This window comes from Ctenopharyngodon idella, chromosome 14, assembly GCF_019924925.1.
Source record: "Ctenopharyngodon idella isolate HZGC_01 chromosome 14, HZGC01, whole genome shotgun sequence".
Classification (NCBI taxonomy): Eukaryota; Metazoa; Chordata; class Actinopteri; order Cypriniformes; family Xenocyprididae; genus Ctenopharyngodon; species Ctenopharyngodon idella.
In genome coordinates, this window is record NC_067233.1 from 28,295,501 (window position 1) to 28,319,339 (window position 23,839).

The 23,839-nt window shown below is 38.8% G+C and overlaps 1 protein-coding gene across 3 annotated transcripts; it reads right to left on the reverse strand.

The window, feature by feature from the left end:
- Positions 1 to 542: 542 nt before the first annotated feature.
- LOC127494027 (C-terminal binding protein 1) lies at positions 543 to 23,723 on the reverse strand. Of its 3 annotated transcripts, none has more exons than XM_051859564.1 (12): positions 23,707 to 23,723; positions 21,853 to 21,980; positions 20,751 to 20,808; positions 20,376 to 20,460; positions 11,825 to 11,979; positions 11,608 to 11,752; positions 11,308 to 11,514; positions 7,835 to 8,049; positions 6,781 to 6,911; positions 6,507 to 6,634; positions 4,529 to 4,649; positions 543 to 4,437 (listed from the first exon to the last, which is right to left on the reverse strand). In XM_051859564.1, the coding sequence occupies exons 4-12, from the start codon at positions 20,431 to 20,433 to the stop codon at positions 4,248 to 4,250; spliced, it is 1,350 nt and encodes a 449-aa protein (XP_051715524.1). In that variant the 5' UTR covers positions 20,434 to 20,460; positions 20,751 to 20,808; positions 21,853 to 21,980; positions 23,707 to 23,723; the 3' UTR covers positions 543 to 4,247. The 3 variants fall into 3 exon arrangements, with proteins under 3 accessions (XP_051715524.1, XP_051715523.1, XP_051715522.1); XM_051859563.1 differs by having other exon boundaries at positions 20,376 to 20,529; positions 23,707 to 23,722; XM_051859562.1 differs by lacking the exons at positions 20,376 to 20,460; positions 20,751 to 20,808; positions 21,853 to 21,980; positions 23,707 to 23,723 and adding an exon at positions 15,623 to 15,779.
- Between the last annotated feature and the right edge of the window lie 116 nt (positions 23,724 to 23,839).

Sequence of the window (23,839 nt, forward strand, 5' to 3'; positions counted from 1 at the left end):
AATTATACGGTTTTGAACTGTACAATAGACCATAAACTAAGTCCCGTAAAAACTAAAACGTTGCTACCGTATTTTTTAATGGTAAAAGTTCTGGCAACCACAGCTGCCGTTTTTTTTTTTTTTTTTTTTTAACAGTGTAATATTGTGAAATATTACAAATTAAAATAACTTTTCTGTTTTAATAGCCTACATAGTTTATTCCAGTTTAGCTGAATTTTCAGCATCATTACTCCAGTCTTCAGTGTCACATGATCCTTCAGATTTACTGCTCAAGAAACATTATCTGTTTTGAAACCGCTTGATATTTTTGTGAAAACCGATTAAGATTCTTTGAAAGTTCAAAGGAATTCATTTGAAACAAATATTTTGTAACATTTTTAAATGTCTTTACTCTCACCTTTTATTGATGTGATGAGTTCTAGCTAAATAAAAATATTAATTTCTGTAGTGTATGTTAAGAAAAACCAGCTGCGAATGATGTTACACTGACTTCAGAGTTCAGCATTTCAATTCATGTCAGAAAAGAGCGAGCGACCAAAGGGTTTAATCTTTAGGATTTTATTAAAATACCTTGTGGAATTTACCATCAGGTTACCGTCACAAACATGATTGTTTTCTAATAAAAAAAGTAAACAAAAACAAAAGTAAAGCTTAAGAGCCTAGTTACAGGATTTTTTTTTTTTTGTGTTGTTTTTACTTTTTTTGCAGTCTGGTGATGAGGGGGGGAAAAAATCAATTCACAACAAAAAGAAGGTAAGAGAAAGGAATAAAAAGTTCACATGTTGTAAAAATACATTTCCCAACTTCAACGTTACACGCAGTTCTATTAAAACATTCATTCTTCTGTTGTTAGGTGTCAGTGCGACAAATACGCAAAAAGAAAGGAGGAGGAAAGAGCGATAGAAAGGAAAAGTATCACTGAGAAAGACACTCACTGTTGAAAGATGGACTGTGTAAGAGAGCTCTGGAGATCTACAACATGATCTTCATTCGGATAGAGGGAGAGTGTAACTGGCGGCTGTAGGATATGTGTGTATAAGAACCCTGAGAGAGAAACTGACTGCTCCAAGTCCATATCATCGGTCCTCTCCAGCCTCCCTTCATGGACTAGATTTAACCACATCGGCGGCTCCTGAAAGGGTCTTTCATAGTGCCCGAGCATTTCACACCTCAAAGTCAAAGCCATTTGTGTTCTCTAGAAATATGCACCAAGCACACAGAGCAACATATGGCTAAATAAAACAGCTTCCTCTCTCTTGCATGTGTGTTTGCAGGGGGAAAGAGGAGAGGTTGGGGGTTTGTAGAGGAAAAACATATTCACCAAGCCCACCACAATCTACAACATTAAGGCAGCGTGGGGACCACATGACGCACATGATGCTGAAGGTGAAAGTATCGAACAAGACTCATCTTGAAAATGTTTCAATACAACATGTTGAACACTGAATGACACAAACTAGATCTCATTTCTTGGTTTTAACACATAGCGCACAGCTCATATCAAAGATGATGCCGACAGCAAAAGAAACACCACGATAATGCTAGAAGAAACTCGAAAACTTCAAAAACGTTGTAGTACAGAGAAATTTCACAGAGCAGCTATAAAGTGTTGATGAGAATAAAGGGGATCACTTCAGTCTAGGAAAAGCTGCACGTCAATCAAAATTCAACATCAAAACGTGGCCAATGGGGAAGCGAGGGGGAGGGGCCTGATAGGTACGACCATCCTATCATCATGCATTAATCCATGAGGATTGGCAATTGAGGACGACGGCCATCTGGGGACACTTATGACATCAGCTATCTAAAACAAACTGTTTGAAGGCAGCAAATCATCCCCAATCACACTACTGCCATTTCCAAATAGTTTCAGACCCCTCTTCTCCGTTTATTAGCATACATGTCGACAAAGACGTGAAACTGTGCTCCTTTATACAGAAAATTACAAAAAAAACAAACAGATCAAGAACTTTCTAAAGCTAAAGCCTGAGATTCAAACTACATCTAATGAAACAATAGTAATAGACATCCTATGCTTGAAGGAAGAAAAAAAAAAAAAAAAAAAAAAAAAAACAGCTTTATTTTGTCATTTGCAAAGAACTGATGTACTGGATAAGCAGTCACACACTGTCACATACATGCAGACGCATACACACCCCGTCAGAAATAGGAACCTATGATCTAAAAAAGCTGTACAAAGCGAGAAAGATTTGAGCATACATTCAATATCTGTTACTGAGGTACTAGAAAGGCCTTTCTCTTCAGACAGAACGCTATCCCGAGACACTCTTCTACCTTCTTTGGAAAGCAACCAGTGACCTAGCTTTTACATTCTTTCCACCTTATCTTCTGTGCTCTAAACGGTGAAAACGCAGAGAAAACAAAGGCTGATATCATAGAAGACGCCCATGCAGATGTCAAGCTCAGGGTACGATCAGCTTTAACTGTGGCACAAAGCCGCCACATCACCCATCCTGAGAATCTGGAAGTGCGTAGATGATTGACAGATGGAGCAGCCCACAACAGGTCTGTCTGAATCTCTGCTAAACCTTCATGAGAGGCTCGCTGTGCAACAATCGGCTGAGCGGGGATGTATTAATCAGCCCAAACCTGAACCTGAGGGGGAAAGCAAGTCATCGCCACCTGCTGGCCATCAACGTTACTGCAGCCTCCAGAGCACATAAGCCCCAGCTCGCCTAAACCAGGACTTCCTCCCAAAAAGGTGGATGAAGTTCCGTTTGTTTATCAGGCCTGTATGAAAACGTATTACAAAGTGTATTAAGAGTTTAAGTGCCTTGTGGGAAGGAGGAAGGGCAGGCGAATGCGCTACACAGTGATTTCATGGGAATTGACGGAGGGCGTGAGAGCGGAGATATGAAGGGTGGACAAGTGTGCCTCGCCGCGTCACAAAGAGAAGGCCTAATCGGAAAAGGAGGCACAAGGAGGAAGTACAGCAAGAGATAATTCAGGACAGAGAGAAGATATGGAAAACAAGGCAAATATTCTTCAAATGGCTAAGAATAAAAAAGGTGCCAATATTATCAGCTTAGCGATGGTGGATCTCAGTATGAGTCAAAGGGAGGTCAATGTTGTATGAACATTGTAAAAAGGGCATCTGTTTTTTGTTTTTTTTTGGAGGGGGGTTAAGATGTGTTATATTTTTTGTTAAACCAGCTATTTTACACAGTTTATCAAATGAATATGGCTTTGTTTGAAACTTGCATTTATGAAGATGGCTGCCTACGAGCAATCTCCCATCATCTAGCTGTTCACAAAGCAGCACAAGGGGCAACACAAAATAAAATGAAGTCAGCCATCACAAGACGATGGAATCTCACATATGCGATTTCAATGACACTGTTATGCAGACCTCAGGCATTACGGACGCTGTAAATCTTGTGACTCAAAGTGGAGCACATGATCAAACCCCCAACGGCTCTGGGGGTGAAGCTCTCTTGTATTCTGAAAGAGAGAGAGAGAGAGAGAGAGAGAGAGAGAGAGAGAGAGAGAGAGAGGGAGAGGGAGAGGGAGAGAGAGAGAGAGAGAGAGAAAAAAAAAAATGGACAATTCTAGAAGATGCCTTCCACATGAAGAGAGAGTGAGAGGAACGTGAAACATCTGAGCTCTTCCCATGGACCGAGTTACTCTTAGCCACGGGCTATCACCATTAGCCTTGATCTCTGTTATTGAACACCAGCTGTGAAATAAACACTGATGGCTGCTGAATTTAATCAAAGATGTTAGCCAGCTGTTACTCTGTTTTGATAATCAAACATTTGCTAAGATGGGACAGGTTGAGAAGGTTTTACAAATGTATGCTAGGAAGAGGATGGGCAGGGGACGAATGAAAAAAAAAAAAAAAAACAAGGTCCATGCGTTTATTTCCACGCTGTTAAAACAGATTAGAAAAGAACAAATGTAAGAAACACTACTCAGAAACAAACTCCAACTAGTCCAGAGTAGATACAAAGCAAAGGAATTGGGATTTCGTAGCTTACAAATAGTGTGTATCAACCCAATTATTGAATCCTTGAGAGAAGTTATTGCTTTCTGCCAAAGTGATCAACGGAGGATACAGCGAGTGGAAACGAGGGGTACGTTTGGGGTAGAGGGTTTCACTCCTGGGTTTGTACATGTGTTCTGTTGGACTGGGGTGACCCAAGGTCACACTGAAAGCAAGGGGTGTCAGTCCCCCTGGGTGAGGTGAAAGGGCATCAATCAGGGCAAAGATGGAATGTGCTGGGATGCTATTGGTCGGAAGGGATGTCTCTGTCCGCCTCTGCCTTGGAGGGTTGCCCGGGCGATGGGGTATGAGGCGGGTGTGAGACCGGGGCGATGGCGTGGGCCAGGGGCAGAGATCCAGCCACAATGCCCTCAACTCCTGCCCCGGCTCCAGGCAGCCCACCCGCTGCTACACCAATCAGCCCTGCAGGGAACCTACGACAGAAACACAGTCAGTTTTCACTCTCTTAAACATGCTGACATACTGTAGGAACATGAATAGCAGTCAGGACAGAGGTGTAGTCACCTATAGGCCGCAGCTCCGTTGAGTTCAGAGTGCACGGTGGTGGCCTCCATAGACGGCCACTGAGAGGCTGCCATCAAATACTCCTTATTCACACAGTTCTTCAGACTGTCCGGGATGCGACCTGCATGGACATAAGAGAGCCTGGATGAAAGCCTCACATCAAAGACACAGGCTGTGGTTAATCAGTCATTTATACAGCGTCAACACAAGAAAGGGTGATAAACTGTCAGTGCTTTAAAGGTGATTTTAAGCTGTTTGAATTGGGAGTATTTTAACAAGTTATTTTAACTTCCATTTCCTTACTGATTTCTAAAATTACTCCACAGACATATGATATTGTGACAGGTGGTGACACCAAAAACACCAGCATACAAAAAAAGGTTACAAAAAAACTCTTCAGGAAGAATAAGGCCATTTTAACTAGGGATGTGCAAGACTATTCGATTAAACCAGTGGTTCTCAATTGGTTTGGCCATGGGACACACACACACACACAAAAACAAGCAAATTTATTTCACAAAAATATTAAATATTTAAATATTAAATAACAAAAACTAGTTTGGGACTGCTAATACAATAAAGTAGGCATGAACCACCACACCAATTTAAAAATATACAAAATAAAGTAAAAATAGTTTCATTTTGGGCTTACAGAAACAACAGCTTCATTAAAAATCTTTTCTTAAGTCAACTGAAAAATAAAGAATTCTAATAAAGTTCAAACTATCAGAAGTCGATTTTACTAATTTTTTATTTCTAAAGAGGTGAAATTGCAGACACTGAAACTTCCTACTGATTTTAAAAATAATAATAAATAAAAAACAATTAAAACATGTAGTTAAATTGCCAATAGTATGGCTGTGGATTTGTTTGACGATCTGTTGACATTTTTCTTTTTTTTTTTTATATATATTGCCTTAAGTTACGAAACTGCAAATTTCAGTTAGTTATTTCACACTGTGTTGTGTGCTTTAGTGACAGTCTTTATCTGTCCATCGGCGCAAAAACCTGCTGCAGCCCAATTGTAACTGCATGCATAAGGATTCTTAAAGGTGGAGTAAGTAGTTTTTTTTAAAAACACTGTTTGGAAGTTAGTCGGGCCGACACCAACAACAAACGTCTAACCAATCAGCATTAGGGGGCATATGACAGTCAAGGAGACAGAACAAGCAAGAGGGAGATATGAAAAAGAAGAAAAAAAGAAGAAAAAAAAAAACTGCAGAAAGAGAGATGAGACAATACAAAAGAGCTCAAAAGAATATTGCTGGAATGAAGGTTTATGACCAGGCAAGCAGGAAGGCCTGAAAACAGACACGGAGGCTGCTTTGATACCGCTTCACATGTGAGTAACACTGGGTTTGAGTGTCATTGATTGTCTGGAGCTGCTGTGCTGTTGGCGACTAACAACAAACACTTTGTATTTACTCGTGTACTGTGCGTTCATTTTTTGTGCTTCCTTGTCATTCGTTCATCATTTGCGATTTATTTTTTGTGAAGCATTTTGTTGCGCATAAGCTGTGATAAACAGACATTCACTCTCGCATTGCGTGTGTAACAGAGGCCAGAGAGTGAGAGTTGTGCAGGTAAACCACTGTGCACTGAGGACTGCTAGAGAGTGCGATGTTTAGCGTCATTGTCAGTGCACTCGCCTCGCCTGCCATCAGCGATCGGGCCGGGGTTCGAGACCGACTTGGAGCAGGGTGGTTAGGATTGGAGTGTGAGGTTTGCGAGGCAGAGCAATGAAGAGAGGGGTGGGTTTGTTTGGGTTGATTTCAAATATCAACATTGTCCATCAGCGTTTTTGAAAATCTACTTACCCCACCTTTAAATGTTTTGTATTACTCGTTTATACTATAAGTGTTGCAAAGCATGACAAACACGCATAGAAGAAAATAAGTAAATCCTCCTGCAAAGCATTTTATCGAGCAGATATTCACAGCAGGCATAATGAACACCTGAACACCTGGTGTTTTCTGACCTGTGATGGCTCTGCGCACCTCCCGCGCCGCCTCCTCTCTGGCCTCAATGGAGGCCTGTTCACTGTACCAGGATGTGTGTGGGGTACAGATAAGATTTGGGGCGTCCTTCAGTGGGCCCTGAGAGAAACTGGTAAAGAAAATGGGGTTAGAGTCATGTTAGGGGAGAAAAACAAAAACAATAAGGGGGGTTTCACAGACAAATCGTTGAATATGGATTATAAAATTATGTGATTATAAAATAATGAAATCAAAGAGGAAACTTGTTTCTCTCACCTGAAGGGCTCTGCCTCATGGACGTCCAGGGCAGCTCCCCGTATTCTGCCCTCTTTCAGAGCCTGGGCCAAAGCTTTCTCATCCACCAGACCACCACGCGCAGTGTTCACTAGGAAGGCGCCCTGGCGCATCTACACAAAAAATTATAATTAATTATGGCAAAGCAATATTTATTCTATATATTTTATTTTCGTCATCACAGATTTGCATTCCAAATTATTTTTTTAAACAGTTCTTTCATAACGCATTTCTATAATAAATATACATGATACATCTTAACTTACAACTGTAGAAGCAAAATTACTAAAAAAAACAAAAAAAAAACAAAACAAAACTCCATATCTTTGCTAGCCAGACACCGTTTTTAGTTCAATCAGTCTTTCTGTAATTTATGCATTTAGCATCAAGAAACAATATAATTCTAGTTCAAATAAACTGATTAAAGATAAAAACATAAGATTAAAAAACAATTGCACAACCACCCAGCAGGTGGTGATATGCACAAAGAACGTAAAATTGCCATTAAACAAAAGAAGAAAGAAGTAGTATGTTGCACTTCTACTTAGTGTCCATTTCCATGTTGACGCCTATATTTGGCATGCTGTTGAGAATGTCTTTGTGTGTTTACCATGAACATTCTCAGAGTTAAAATGAACTTACTTCCAGACACATTTTTGGAGCTCCTTTTTGGTTCTTTAATACAAAGTGAAAAATGTTTATGTGTCTGCCACAGATGTGTTGGAAGAGTAACCTTTTCCCATTTATCTTGGGAATAAACTTGTGCAGTTTACTTCTGAAAATTGGGCCAGATTGCCTTCATACCAACTGTGAGCCGTACTGGAGTCCACATGAACATAATCCAGTCCTCCATTTTCAAGAATTGGGTGCGGTCCCATTGCGTAAACCCAAGTTCAGAAAACAGCTTTCACAGGAAGCAAATGAATCAAACTGATGTCAAACAGACCCAGGTCCATACCAAAAGCAGTCAGGGAACTGAACGGCTTCAGCAGTGCTGTTTAATGAGAAGAGTGTTAGTGAAGAACTGCATTTGTACCTGTTTGATGGTGAAGTCATTGATGAGGTGGTGGTTGTGTTCATTTAGGCTGCAGTGTAGCGAGACACAGTCCGAGTGGATGAGCAGGTCCTGTAGTGTCGCCATGCGCTGGAGCCCTAGTGATCGCTCCACCCCATCCGGCAGGTACGGGTCATAGAAAATCACTCCAAACCCAAAGGCCTTTGCCCTCAGAGCAACTGCTTGGCCCACACGTCCTAAAAACAGCCATCACAAGAAGCTGTTTTAGTCTGAGCTCAGTTGACCACATTACTAATCGCAAATCAGTTAAAACCCGAGATTAGATTGAGGTTCATAAAATGACTCAATTCATTTGCAAGACACCCCAGGCAAAGACAGTAAAATAAAAGTTAACACATCACCAAACTTCCCCAGTTGACTGTTCACATTAAGAATTGCATTTTTTGTAAAACAAGTTATCTGAAATGTTATGCTTAAATATGCAAATTAGGGCTGCATGATATATCAAAATTACACAAATGTACATAATCGCAATGGCTTATGATAGCTGAATGATTTTAATACATCAAAAGATTACAAAAAGTCTAAGTTTTAGGTCAACGCAGAGAGTAGACTGGACACATGACTGTTACACATGTGTGTGTGACATGCTTAAGGTTATTAGGTGCAATAAGCAAAGTACTCACACGCACAGGAAGCAGCCTCTCTGACAGCACATAATCACAACTTCAGTTATCTTTCTCGGCTTATATGGCCCAATACACACAACATGGTCAAAATGCCCATCTTGGTGAGTATTTATGTAAACACAGTTATGTCTTAAGTGGAGTAAACAGGTGAGAAAGAAAGTGTGTGTAACAATTTATTGGATCCATGCATCTCTTAAAGAGACAGCAGCCTAATAAATCTGCTTCCATCTGTGTGCTTAATGTTTATCAAATAACAATAGACAGAAAAATCACTCATTGCTCTTGACAGAATAACTTTTGTAGCTTTAATAAGAATCAGTGTATATTTAATTTATATGGTGAACACTAAGCAGTAGAGATGCACCAATACAAAATTTCTTGAGGTTAAGTGACATTGTTCACAAGCTGTTTTATTGGTATCTTTCCACAGCTGAAACACAGATTGAGTGATTACATGAGATGGATCCTGGTGAGTTGTATGTTATTATAACTTGTATTAAAGTTGAAGAAAAGACTTGATGGGGCCCACTGACTTCCATAGTATTTTTTTCCCCCCATACCAAATTTGAGGGCAAGTAAATGACGACAATTTTCATTTTTGGGTGAACTTTCCCTTTAAGAGCATCAGAACGCCATTTATGGTTTGAATTTTGTGATAAAATGGACAGAATTTGTAAGATGAGACTTTGTTTCTTTCAGAAGTAAAGCACAAAGCTCTTTGCGATTATTGGATAGCACCCTACAAATAATGTTTGGTGTAGGGAAAAACCACAGGCCTGGAAACCCTAGCTTGAACTATGGGCGATTCATAGGTTCAAATAAGTCCGGCTTTTATGTAGCTATTTTTTAAACTGTTAATGTGTTATTGTCACATTAACTTGCCCTAAATTAAACACAAGAGAGACTTTCTTCACACACAGTATGAGTTGCAGTCTGATGTGTCTTTCTGCATCCTTTTGATTGACAGGATATAATCGGCCCATATCATTGACAGTTTTTAAACAATCGACCAATGGCTGATAGTGAAAATAATAGCTTTTATCGGCTGATACCGATTATCGGCTGATACATCTGTGTCTACTAAGCAGTGTGTCATTTTTTTCATTTCATTATTCAAATACTGTTGTTAATTAAACCTAATTTAGTTAGGTTTACACTGGCGTTAAAATGAAACTTACTTTTTATGTAATGCTACAGTAAAACATTGCTGTTCACTTTCAGAAGTTGTAGGGACGCTTTCTGAAGGTGTTTGTTATATCATTCTCAGGTTTTAAAGTCCCCCTGTAGTCAATAATTTTATCCCTTAAAACTCATCTTTGATCACCAAAATGACATTTTTTTAAAAAAAATTCCTGTGGGGAAAAAAAAAAAACAAAAACCCTTCATGCCTTAACATAGCTTGAATGTAACTACACCCATGTTTCATTTATTATACACAGATATATGAATATGCTAATTAGCCCCACCTTCACTCTCTCACACGAGCTCAAGAGATCCACTCGGTGAACTTACTGAGGTAAGCGCTGCACAATGGTATCACTTTTTATAATGCCAGACACATAACGGTAATTAATATGATTAGCCTATTGCTTGATTGCTACATTATCAAACAGCTAATAATGTGTTACACAAACCATGTTCCCGTTCGCAAGTCAGACAGCTGTCTTCTAACAATCAGTATCCTTAAAAACACTTTGAACACCTTAACGTCAGTGGAGAAAGGCATATAGTTCATCATAACATCGTTATACATCATACACCCGCTGTATTGCCAAATCTACCCAATTTTTTATATCAACAGAAAAATATATTGGGATATATTCTCTAGACTAGAAACTCTCCTGCTTCAGAGCAGTCATGGTTAATGATATGCTAAAGCCTGCCGGAACGTTGACATGATTGGTTACAAGGTAGTTCGTGACATCAGAAACACCAGCGATTTCAAACTGCGGGTTTGAGACTGTCTTTTTTTCACTGCAGTTCTAAATAGAAAACAGAAGTGTTGACTCTGTGGTTTGTGGTATATTACACAAAGCACTATCATATCGCATATTGCATTTATTTAATATTGTGCAGCCCTAATGCAAATTAAGCATGATATAAATTAATATGTACTAATTTGCATGCATTTCCAGAGCAGAAATCTGAGCATTGGATAAAGCCTTGTTCAAAATTCTTGTTACATTTTATTGATATACTAGAGTTAAAGGTTTTTACAGAAGGGATTTTGGATATCTCTTATCACTCCATAAATCAGAAAATACAGTCAGAATCAAATTTCTGCATGCTTTTATGAATAAAACATTGTATAAAATCAGGCGACTAATACATGAACAAACCCCTCTGTAACAGAGATAGGAACAATACTGTATAGTTGTAAGTGCTTCTGAGGTGGAGATTTCTGCCTCAGCGTATGAGGAAAAACCTCATTTTGAGAAAACCACCTTTAAAGACATTTACTGTAATTGAAATCTACAGACACAAAAATAAACAAGGGTATTTTGGATGTTTCCTTTCCACTAGTCTGAAACAACAATGTTATGAAAAACTAAATAGCCCCAAATCTCAAAACTGACTGTAGCATCTGGATTGTCTTCTTTAGTGAATTAATATTTAAATAAATTATCCATTTATATTTAAATGCTGCTGTTCGCCATGTTTTAGACTCAGTTATACAACTTGCACTGTAGTTATTTTCTATGTATTGAGTGAAAATGTGCTGTCAGCTGTCACCTTAATAGAACTGATTCAATCAAAAAGCCTTGGTTTTCCTGCCAGCCCTGATTTAATCATATCAGGACTCACCCAGTCCGATGATGCCCAATGTTTCCCCTCGAATACGCGCAGCGCCTCCAGCCACCTCCCGAATCTGCTCCACGCTGGAGGCACGGGTGCCCTCGCGTAGAGCCTGATGCATCCAGGTGACGCGACGGTACAGATTCAGAATTAGACACATGGCAGTGTCTGCCGTCTCCTCCACCGATGCGGCTGGCACATTACACACTGCTATACCTGTTTAAAACAGAGAACCAGTTTAAACGGTCAGTCTGACTGAAACTTGTTCAAACAAACATGATCATTTCACAACACAGGAACAAAACTCACCAAGCTCTGCTGCAGCTTTTATATCAACATTGTCAAACCCACTGCCAATCCTCACAATGACCCGAAGACCTTTGAATTTGTCCAGGTCGTCTCGCGAGAGCGTAATGGTGTGGTAGAGCAAAGCACCAACAGCCTCATTTAGGACCTGCAGCAGAACAAAAACCCATGAAACTGACTGTATAAAAGCCTTGAATATGGGCACAGCCTGTGACATTACCTTTTCATGGATCTCTTGGGTGGACTGGGCATCACAGAAAGCCACGGTGGCCACGTCCTTCAGGATGGGCATCTCCACAGTACAGTCCCGCCCATCCAGCAGTGCCACCAGAGGACGAGGGTGCATGGGCCCATTGAGGATGGGTGGTCGAATACCTGCAGGACACCAAAAATCACCTTACTTAATCATTTCTTACATGTAATGGAAACTCAACTTGTTCATCAAATGACCACAATTCTCATCACAAACACCACATGTGTCCTTTACATGAACCTACAAGCAAACATTTTAAAACCATTACAGTAAAGCAGCGCCAATGAGAACAAACACCAAAGCTTATGGATACTAGTCATGTTAATAAACAACAGCAGCATCTGCCATCGTTTGCAACATTACCTTCAAGGTTCATTACATCAGATTAGCAGATTAAGCAGCATTAAATAAATTCATCCTGTAAAAACATCCTTAAATGCATTATGAGAGGCAAAACCAAATATTCTCAAGCCTTTCAAGACTATCAGCATTTTTTTTTTACCAAACACATGACGGATGATTTACGTCAACAAACGTCCATATCAAATGACACCAAACTATTACAAAGCTAGAAGAGAATTTCATAATTTTTTGAATGTTTAAACTATTTTATGATTGTTACTATTATGAGGCAAGACAACAGCAAACAACTCCAGGGTCCAACCCAACCCCCCCAACCTGACAAACGAAAGTGTGAGCAGGGGACAGAGGGAGGGAAGGAGATGAGGAAAGGGGGCAGGGAGTCTTCACATGACTCATAATGACCTACATTCAACAGACTGGAAGCTAAATTATCTTTGTCTCCATACTGCTAAACCATCACTAACTACTTCAGGTCTAATACATCAAAGATAAAAATCTCTAAATGTAATAGAAGAAAAACAAAAATCAGGAAAACAAGCCTATTTTTTGTTGTTAAACAGTTTGCACAATAAAGCCTGAATGGAGGCATTCACATGCATATCAACATTTTCAGAGGTTGCATCATAACTTATTTGAATGAGTTGAAGTGACAGTTCACACAAAAATGAAAATTGTCATTATTTACACACCCTCACGTCATTCCCAAGTTTCTTTCTTCTCTGGTACAAAAAGGATAATTTGAAGAATGCTGTTACCAAACTGTTAATGGTCACCATTAACTTCTATTGTAAGGACAAAAAACATCTTGAGAAATGTTTTTTTTTTTTTTTGTGTGTGACCCATAGAAGAATGTCAGTCATACATTTTTGTAGTAATTAGGATGAGAACATTTTTCATTTGTCAGTGAACTAACCCTTTAAGTTTCAAAATAGTTTAACTTTTGAGAGCAACTGCATTCTATCCCATTACACCCCATCTAGCTGTAGCTTTGCACATCCCTATTTAGAGATAAGTGAAATCGCTTAAGTTATCATCAAGGTTTAAAAGTTATTTAGCAATCAACAGTAAGTACATTCAAAGTAACTGTTACAATATAAATGGTAAAAATAAAGGGCTGTCACGATTCCTCGATTGGAGGATTTGCAATTGCAATTTACCTGTGTCGATTAACTGGAAAAAAACCAGAAGTGGCGCATTACCTGGACAAGATCCCATGAACCGCATTATTAGGACGTTTTCTAAAGCTGCACGATATATTAAACCCATTTAAAAAAAAATAAAAAATAAAATCATACTATAGCATAGCGCTAATGTGAATTCACAAAGTCTCAGAACAGCTCCATTCAGAGTAATCGTCTGATTACTTGATTATTAAAATAATCATTAGTGACAGCCCTAGTAAAATACATTAAGCAGTTACGCTTTAAACTTCTTGCAGTGAGTTTTAGTGTGATAATCTAAAGATCTCTGTTGAAACATAAAAGTTGTGCAACAATTTTATAGTTATTTAGCACATTAATTAGATTCCTATCTATTAGTTATCCGACTTAAATGTCTGAGCTTACCTTCCATATTTCATCAAGTGTCTGGTGGTCCATTTTAAATATATGTTGATTTGAACATGCCCAGTAAGAACCTGTCACTTACAGATGCACCTCTGCACATGCAAGCACTATATTGTAAACACTGTTTTTAGATTGAATTGTGAGTTGCAGACATGCTACAGAACGTAATGGTGAACACAAGGAGGAGGAATACGGTACAAAGATGCTGTGACAATGCAGTGCAGCATCATTACAAGGCAAAATGCCAATTTAAAGAGGATTTGTCATACAGACTAAACAGTCATTAGACTTGAGATTCAAACAGCCGTATCAGAAAGCTGCTCTGTATTTACTGCATATACGGCACATGATAGGAACCGTCTTAAAAGCAAATATTTTAACACGCAGTCACAATTGACTGTAAAAAAGGAGCAGTGATATCATTTTTGTTCATAGTTGAAGACAGCACTTTTTTTCCTTTTCTTTTTTTTTTTTTTTAAATTAGCAGGGTAAAAAGCTGACATCAGACAATGAGGAATTTCTGCCTGTTACAGCCAAACGCAGAACAACTACAGGAAGGACATTTCAGAACAAACGCAAAAACAAATCCAGCCTGAGAAGAATTTCCGAAATGTACAGTTCTTAGGACGAGACAGGAAAGGATGCAAGAGGAGAACTTAATTGATCTGTATCATCAGATTCCCATCATGCATCAGGATGTTCGGTGTACCACGATCATTAAACTGCATTACATAACGAACAGTGTTTTAAACGGCAAATTTCATTAATCTGCCCATTTTAAGAGGAATTAAGAAATGCAGTTCAGGGAATGCAATGCCAGAAGTATCGAATAACAAGGTGTGAGATTTTGCTCGTCATATATTTATGATCTCATTATCACACTCATCTAAGAACAGCTGTGGGGGAAAAGGGTGTTAAACTGTTCATCCAATAACTCACAAACCCCAAAACCTATTTCTACTGAACGATGCTTGTGTAAAACTGATCCGAACAGCCATGTTCTACGATTTTAAGACCCAACGCCCCCCTTCCATCACTGACAGGTGTTGCTGCACTGGCGGCTGAGATGGGGGTGGGGTAAGACGCCTCCGTGACGTTCACCAACACGCACTCTCATGCTATCACACTCCTGTGCACAGCTAATGATTAAGGAGAGTGCCATAACGAGACCTTAAAGACAAATATTTGCACTCTTTCCCTCCAAATCAATGCTTTGTGGAAACGCACACACTGCGTGATGGCAGTACAGAGCGTGAGTGGAATAAACATAATATATAAACAAAAAAAGATGCAGAAGAATAAAATGGCTGAGCGGCAAAAATCAGTCCGAGGTGCTCTCGCAAGGAACAATGCAAACACTTATTGCTGTAGGGTCACTGCAAGAACGGCGCTGAGAGCACAGATGCCGTGCGTTGAGTCTGCGCCAGGATGCATGAGAAAGAGAGAGGGCCGCAATACAAGCATGGCCATGCAAACAATGCCATTCATTCAGTGCTCATTTCTCCTCTGCTTCACCCCCCTCCCAAACCTTCTCTCGCTCTCCCTCCCTCGCCATTTCACCCCCCACATGGTCCTCACACGCACACACGGTCTCAAGGAGAGGGGGGGAAGGGTGGGTGGATGATAATACAGCTGCACCACACCCTGCCTCCTGCTTGGCCAGCACACACACACACACACTCTCTTGCTCAAGCTGCAAGGACATGCACTAGAAGCGGCAAAAAAGGAAAATTACGCCCGCTGCTGACACCACACCCATGTGAATTACTCGCACTGCATCTTCAAGGCGATTCACACACATACACATAACATCAAACAGGTACACGAAGGTCCAAACCTTGCATCATGAAATCCACGCGCCTGTCTTCTCTCCCCTCCTCTCCTTCTATCGCTCTCTCTCCACCCTTTACAATCAGTGTCAGGCTGTTTTTGCCTGGCAGACACCCATCTCCCATGTCATCCACACTGGCCCCTCCCCCACGGTGGCGGTCCAATCACAGGCCTGGACTTTGAGTGCCGGCCAACCAGCACAAACCTCCACGGCATTGACAAGCAGCACTAGAGGCAGTTAGGCAGTTGTTGTTTTTTAAAGAGACAGAGTCTTGTTCTGCTCACATCTACATGACCTCGCTCTTCCAAAGAAACGCCTCCGTTATCCTCTTCACCCGCCCCCTAGCTCTCTTTTGCTGTCACTTGGATAAATATCACTGCCATCTGCAGCTGTAGACATAAAACTGGGCTTAAAAATCAGGAAAATTATCAGCGGAGATCATTTAAAAAAAAAAAAAAAAAAAAAAAAAAAAAAAAAAAAAAACGCACTGCCTGAGCTGATGACATTAATAATTTTTCTTATAGAACGTAATCTGCAAACAAAACAACTTGCTTTGCATAATAATAAAGTTTAACCCGAGGCAACTGCTGATGAGAGTGAAGCTGCCAGTTACAATCTCTATGTAAATTGCATAATGGCACAAGACACTCTCCCTATTTGAATTAGCATTTAAACTGTCAATTAGGGGTGTAACGGTACACATATGACGGTTTGGTACGTATTATGATTTCATGGTTCGGTATGGGTTCGGTACAGGAGGGGAGAGAAAACTTAAAATAGTTTAGTTAATAAACTGCGTTTTTAACAATTGTGTCTCTGTGTTTAAATAAATTCAAGTATAATTAAAATTAAGGATAAAAAAAAAAAAAAAAAACTATCTTAGCTAATGCTGTAAACTATATAGGGAGCCCTTACTCGCACAATACTATAATGTTAAAGGTTACAATTAACAACAGAGGCCAAATTATTAAATTCAGTTGCTATTTATTTTTAGATATAATAATCAACACAAAAAAAAAAAAAAAAAAAAAAAATGTAAATTGCACAAGGCAGGTTTTACATCAACTTCTAAATCTAATTATAAAGTTAGTTTTCTACTCCTATTCATTTACACAGTGGCTGTTGTAATTTATTTATACATACATTAAATAATCAAGACATTACTAACAGGGAAAGTAAATATAAAGAATATATGAGCTAATATAGTGCATTTAGTGAAATGCTCCTTTCTAGAGTTCATTTCTCTAGTGAACTAACATGCTGTCGACACCAAATACCTGAGGTAAATGTAATGCTACTTAAGATATTACTCAAGCTGTTTTACTGATATCTTTCCACAGTTGAAACACTGGTTGAGAGATTACATGTAAACATATCAATCTATCGTCTCTTTTTCTGCACATTTTACTGGTAGCAAACAGCATTGCATTACCGCGCACGCCCCTTCTAGATTGGAGTGTGGATCGCCTGTGACTTACTGTATATGTTGTGTGACTGTATGCACCAAACCGTGACGGTTCAGGACGAATACATGTACCGTTACACCCCTAGTCACAATTAAGCAATAAAATACAAGAGGCTGTGATATATGGTTAATATTGTCATTACAAAAAGCACAATGTGAGCTAATATTGGAAATAGAGAACCATTTCTTATTCAGAACCAGTTCCATTTTTTTTATTTTGTTCTGGAACGGCCTTTGGTTAATGTGGAATTCTTTAAAATTACTAAAGCATTGTTAACAGCGAAAAAAAAAAAAAAAAAAAGTAGGCCGTGTATTTTTTTCTATGCATCTGTTATTCAGTAGATTTTGAGATGTGGTTGTTGCACTCAAAAATAGAGGCAGATGAACATGAGCTTGCAGGGGCGAGTTTAAGATACAAAGGCCTTGTCCCCACTAATACATTTTCGTTTGAAAAAGCATCTTTCTCTCTGTTTTGGCCTTCCATCCACACTGAGACGCGTTTTTATCCTGCGAAAACTGAGCTTTTTAAAAATCAAATTGAAAACTGAGGTGTTTGAACACGATGACGCATGTTTAGTCATGTGATACATATAGAACCGATAAATATGCATGTTTTATTCCGCTATTGCGCCCGTTATGTGCGATTCACTTCCACACCGTTGCTAAAATGTCACTTTGCACACTCTTCATATCACAGTCCAACAAAGATGACAGAAAATTTACTCTCAGTTGCTGTCCTGCGGCAAAACATGAGAGCAGTTGCGTTTTAGACCAAACATATAATGGTGCGTGAGAGTGACCTGGACGCATCAGTGAATGATGAGATATTTCGCTAAATAAAATGATCCTCCCAGAAGAATTACGTGATAACTTTATGTCTTTTCCATCTTTATCATCTCAATGAGCTTTTATGAGGGTTTATGCATGCAACGTGGATGGAGAGCGTTTTGAAATGAAAACGCCATTTTCAAATGTATCCGGATTAATGTAGACGTAGCCTAAATGATTAGAGAAGTCCTGCATGTGTCACCAGTCTGTCGTTTGCACTGGAAGATCCAAGATCCATTTATGACATTGTGATTTAAAAAAAAAAAAAATATGCATGGAAGAATCGCTTATGTTCAATAACATGCATTTAGAAAATAGAGTGAAATTTCATTCCATGCCGACTAAGTAACAATCATATGGCCTGCAAAAAGATTATTTAGCAGGTAACCTTCATGACATTTATATCAACAACAAGGTTCCAATAACAGGGCAAGCAAATACAGGCCAAAACTTTATTTAAAAAAAAAAAATAATAATAAAAATAAAAATTACAAATTAGGATCCACAAATTAGGATCTTTTCAAATTTTAGTGAGCAGGTCTAATATCAACATCTACATTTTGTATGGAGTTCCTCTTTGATGTTGAGCCGAAAACATAAAAGTGACTGCAATATACAGCACGCCGAGTCATTAATATACAGCCTGCTCCTTTTGTATTTATTACACACCTCCAATTGAGCATCTTTAAGAGATGAGACTATGTTTGCTAGAGCTGCCCCCTAATAGATGACTAACCGTTGACAAGAAGAGTCATAATCGACCAAAAATTTTATTAGTCGTTTAGTCGACGAAGAAAAAAAAACCTACACAGGAAGTGGCGAAATCACGCAGTCTGTCACGGACATATCGTTAACGGCAGGAAATCCAAACATTTGCCTATCATTCATCAACCTCAAATATGGCTTATCACTTGAAACAAGTCCGCTCGCTCTAACGTTAACCTAGATAAATGTGCGCTATTATTTGACGCATATCCAAGTGTTTGTGTGGGATTGGAGCACGCTTACTCCATGACATGGAGGCGCTGGTGCGATTACTCGCATTTAAAATACTCCGTCATTTTTGGTCATACAGATAAGAATAATTCAACATTCGAAACTGTAAACGGTTTGCTTTTATTTCTGTAAACTCACAATAACAACAAAACGTTTTTGTAAAATAATGAAAACAAACAGGATGCGCTTTCCGCCATCTCAGTCTCAAGTGAACTTGAATGAACCGAAACTCACCATATACTTGCCTCACAGACATGAGAAATATGGAAAGCTTGAAATGTCTACTTTTAAATCAACCGATTCAAATTTAAAACATATATTCTCAGATTATGTAATCCGTATGAAATAGGCACTTCCACTGCTGCGATGACGAGTCAGCATCGTCAACTTCACCTCCGCAGCCGAAAACACACATAAATAAATAAATAAATAATTTAATTTAATTTTTTTATTGAATGTTCACAGTCTCCTTCTGTTTTTTCATGCCACGTTCATAATTATGTTTGCTGGCGCGCTGCTGCAAGCTTTATGTGTGAGTGACTAGGCTATGTTAAAGGCTCATTTATATGATTTATTTGGTTTAATATAAATGCACGATTAGTCGACTAATCGCTTAAATGAACGACTACTAATCGACTAGAAAAATCTTTAGTCAAGGGCAACCCACCAAATTTAAAGAGAACTAGCATTCCCTGGATTTTATGAAAGTGGCAGAAAATAGACAGGAGTTTCGTACATTTAGTAGTAATGTACTATTTAATAAAGTACACCCAGGCACTGTTTTTTAATAACAGTTGTGTGAGTGTCTGAGCTGCCCGTGTCACCCCTGCACAAACAGGAAGGAGAAAAAGATAAGAGAACAGAGCTCGAACTGTCTAACAACTACATTACCTGGCACGGAAACATGCCCAACATTTACGAAATAACCAACAGTTCACGTAGTACACTGACACTCTGACAGTGCCAGACAATTCACTGAAAATTTACACAGACACACATGAATAATAAATGAATAAATCACTTCTCTATAAACATTTGGAAAACTTAATATCACTTTTTGAAGCTCAAGACATAAAACGCGATGCTTTTTAGGCCTGTGTATCTGGCAGTGGATGCAAAGATTAAAGTCAACATGAAATCAAAATTTACCCATAATCATCACGGTATTATTGTGAAGAGTTCATCAGTTTACATAATGCCAAATAGATAAAAAAAAAAAAAAAAATCCTCTCTCATCAGAACCTAATAACTTTACATAAAATTTTACCAACAGGTGTCTGTGGAGAACTGATAACTACACAATGGCTGCTTCTCATAACACAATCAATTACAGTCCCACCCTTAAACATATACACATTATGGACATAAAATGGGTGCAAATGTCATTTTGTGTTGAATTTAAGAGATTTGGGTTGTTAAAAAAGTCAATAGTATATATATTATCGATCTCATATGGTTGCATCTTCTCACCTTCACAGATGCGGTCCAGTCTCTGCCGCTTCACTTTGTGTTTGTCCATCAGAGCCATCGACTGGCAGTTCTTCAGTAAGACCAGCTACGGCCACAACACGATGAGGGAGAGAGAGGGCACAGCACAGCGTTCAGTCCAGAAACCACCCAGATCCTTAAAATAGCAGCGAATATCAATTTCACAGGTTAAGATTCAGACCAAAAGCACTCTGACTACCTAAACACACCATGAGAAAAATGCAGAAATAAACATGGCATGCATTTCATCTGGTGTAAAATATTTATTCTGGAAAAGTTCTAAAGTGAAGCTTTTTCAACCACAAATGACTGATACTTAAAAATAGTGCTGGGAAAATGTCAAATGAAACTACCCACCTGATGATGTCAAAGCCAATCAACTACTCTGCTGACGTCACGGTCTGTATAATGGCAGCTGAAGGGGGAGAACATCAAACAAGCATTAGTTATGAACAAGGATAGAGCGTAGAAAACTGGCATTTCTCTCATTATTTAAAATGAAAAATCATAAGAAAGCCTCGCTACTCATATCATCTGAGGCGTCTGAAAGAGGAAAAACGCCCATTTCTCCACTAGCATTAACATTGAAGTGCCTCAAAGAGGCTAAGTTACCGTTTTAAACTAACGTTAGCTTATTGAAGACCATTTCAGTGAAACATTTGATATTTAAACTAAATAACCGTAAAACGAGCGAATAAATGAACGCGTTTTCATAAAATTTAGCATGTATGTTTTGAGCGCTCAATTGATGATAACTTCGTCATTGTTAACTTAAGTCTCATTTCGCATAGTTATTTCTCTCTCGTGATGCTAAATAAACAAACCTGTGACTATGTAGAGTAGTTCAGGACAGGAAAAACTACAGAAGAACACGTAAATGAAGTGAAATATCCATAAATCCTGACAAGCGTCGTGTCGCCGCGTCTCGAGCGCTCTTCGTTCGCGAGACTGCAGAACTCTGCGCGCGGACAGTCATTGATCGCGATACAAACGGCTGCGGTCTCAAACAGTCGCGTTTAACGGAAGAAATTTATAGTTTTGGTGATTTTAACTTGTGCGTTGTAGTTTTGTCGCGTCGCTCGCTCGCTTCAAGTTCTTCAGTTAGCGCTACGCTAGCTAATTAGCACATGCAGCAAGACACAATGCAAATGACTACACAATTAACCTCCAAACCCAGCAGACAAAACACGTAGAGGAAAACTTAAGATCTTATTTGTGGTTTTTAATCGCTCTTACAACTATATTAATCTCTGATAGCGATCCTTCTCTGACTTTGAATATACACACACTGAGAAAGGCGCTTAGACTGGTTGCTAACTGAGCTACCAAACATTAAACACAGTGTGAGAGATACACAGTCATAATAACACTCTGCAGTCTTACAGCACACACAATCGAGAGTTTGATGTGAGTAATGTGTCAAAGACAGTCCAGAAGCAGGGTAACACGCCCCACTCACCCGAAAAAGCGTCTCTCGAGGTTGATGTACGGGTCAGTGTGGTCACGGTAGGTGAATCAACTCTTCCCCGCTATCACTCGCCATGAAATCTACACAGAAAAGGAAGTCGAGGCCGCACAGACAACGTGCTGTGGAAAGAGCGAGTATTCAGAGCAGAGACATGAGCGATGTATAGACGAGCGCCTTCTGCAGGTCAGTCTGTGAGATTGCGGTGTCCATCAAGAGGGATGCACTTCATATTCGTTTCTCCATACGTCCGATTTAAGCTTGTTTCCGCCACGGAATAAAAAAGGCAGTTGCGACTTTTATCTTACAATTCTGACTTTTTTCCCCCTTGCAGTTCTTAAAAAAATTGCGAGATATAAACACAAAATTGCGAGAAAGAGAGTCAAAATTGCGAGAAGTAAACGCAGAAATTGAAACTTCACAATTCTGAGGAAACAAAAGTCAGAATTGCGAAATGTAAACTGTGAATTTATAGCTTGGAATTCTGAGGAAAAAGTCAGAATTGTAAGATTAACTCATAATTCTAAATTTTAAAACTCAGAATTCTAATTGCAAATTTATATCTCAAAATTCAGACTTTTTTTCTTGCAATTCTGGGAAAGAAAAAATTGAGATATAAACTCCGATAAAAATAAAAATAAAAAAAAAGATAAAAAAAAATTAAGATATGAATTCCGAGAAAGAAGTCAAAAAAGTCAGATGTGAACTCGCAATTACAAATTTATAACTTGGAATTCTGAGGGGGGAAACAAAGTCCGAATTTCCAGACGTAAACTAGCTTAGCAATTGTGAATTTATAACTCACAATTCTGAGGGAAAATGTCAAAACTGCGAGATGTAAAGTCAGAATTCTAACTTCAGAATTCTAATTGTGACTTATCTCACAATTCTGACTTTTTCCCTCACAACTGCAAGTTTCTACCATCTCAAAATTCTGACTTTTCTTGCAATTCTTAGAAAAGTCAGAATTCCAAGATATAAACTCGTAATTGTGAGGGGGAAAAGTCAGAATTGTGAGAAGTCGCAAATACCTTTATTTTTTTTATTCTGTGGCGGAAACAAGCTTCCATAATATGGAGATTGATGGAAACACATGAGGGAGAGAGGGGTAAGATGTGTCAGTAAGTAAGCCGTCTCACCCCCTAAATTTGCATTATTTGTCACATGACTATATATTTAGAAAGGGCCCTCATATACAGCTGGCTGTGAAATTATTTTTAAGCAGTTCATTTACCATTTTCATGCTGGTAAACTGTGTAAAACATGTATATTAATTTGGCCATGAATTATTAAATGAAGCATTTCCCCACAATGGTAGCTGTGGGGTAAAAATCAATGTATTATCAGATGCTTTAAGGTAAGATGTATCAGTGACTAAGCTATTAGTAAGCATTGTATCAAGCAGGAAATACTATTACAAAATGTTGAAAAATTGCATAATTAAGGACAATCAACAGTCGTATACTTCGTATGATCTAGAGGCTTATGTTGAGCAAACTGGGATGTCTTTCACGGAGGTATTTATCAGAGAATTCTTGTCACACAGTAAGATGCTGTGTAAATGTCTAGTAGTTCTATCTTACAATAAACTAAAACAGAATTAACCAAATTAATTTTTAACTTGTAAATGAATTAGCATACCACTTAAACCCTGAATATTTCTGCTCCTAAGTTGACTAATTAGACAGACAGACAGATTTGCTGAACCTGATTGAGAACCACTGACCAAGAGGAGAACTACCTGCAGATGTAATGGATGACTCAGTTGTCTTGCATAACAAAATGACAGCAGTATACAAGAATAATAATAGAAACACTGGAACTCTGGAGCACCTAAATCACACTTACTGTGCAGATGCAGATCTGTGTGGGCAGCAACTTTTCTGAAGCCCCTTTTACATCGCTGATACTAATATATTTTAGGTGTTTCAGTCAGTTTCTTTGTCTGCTGTCTATACATCTTAGATGGTCGCTTCCCCAT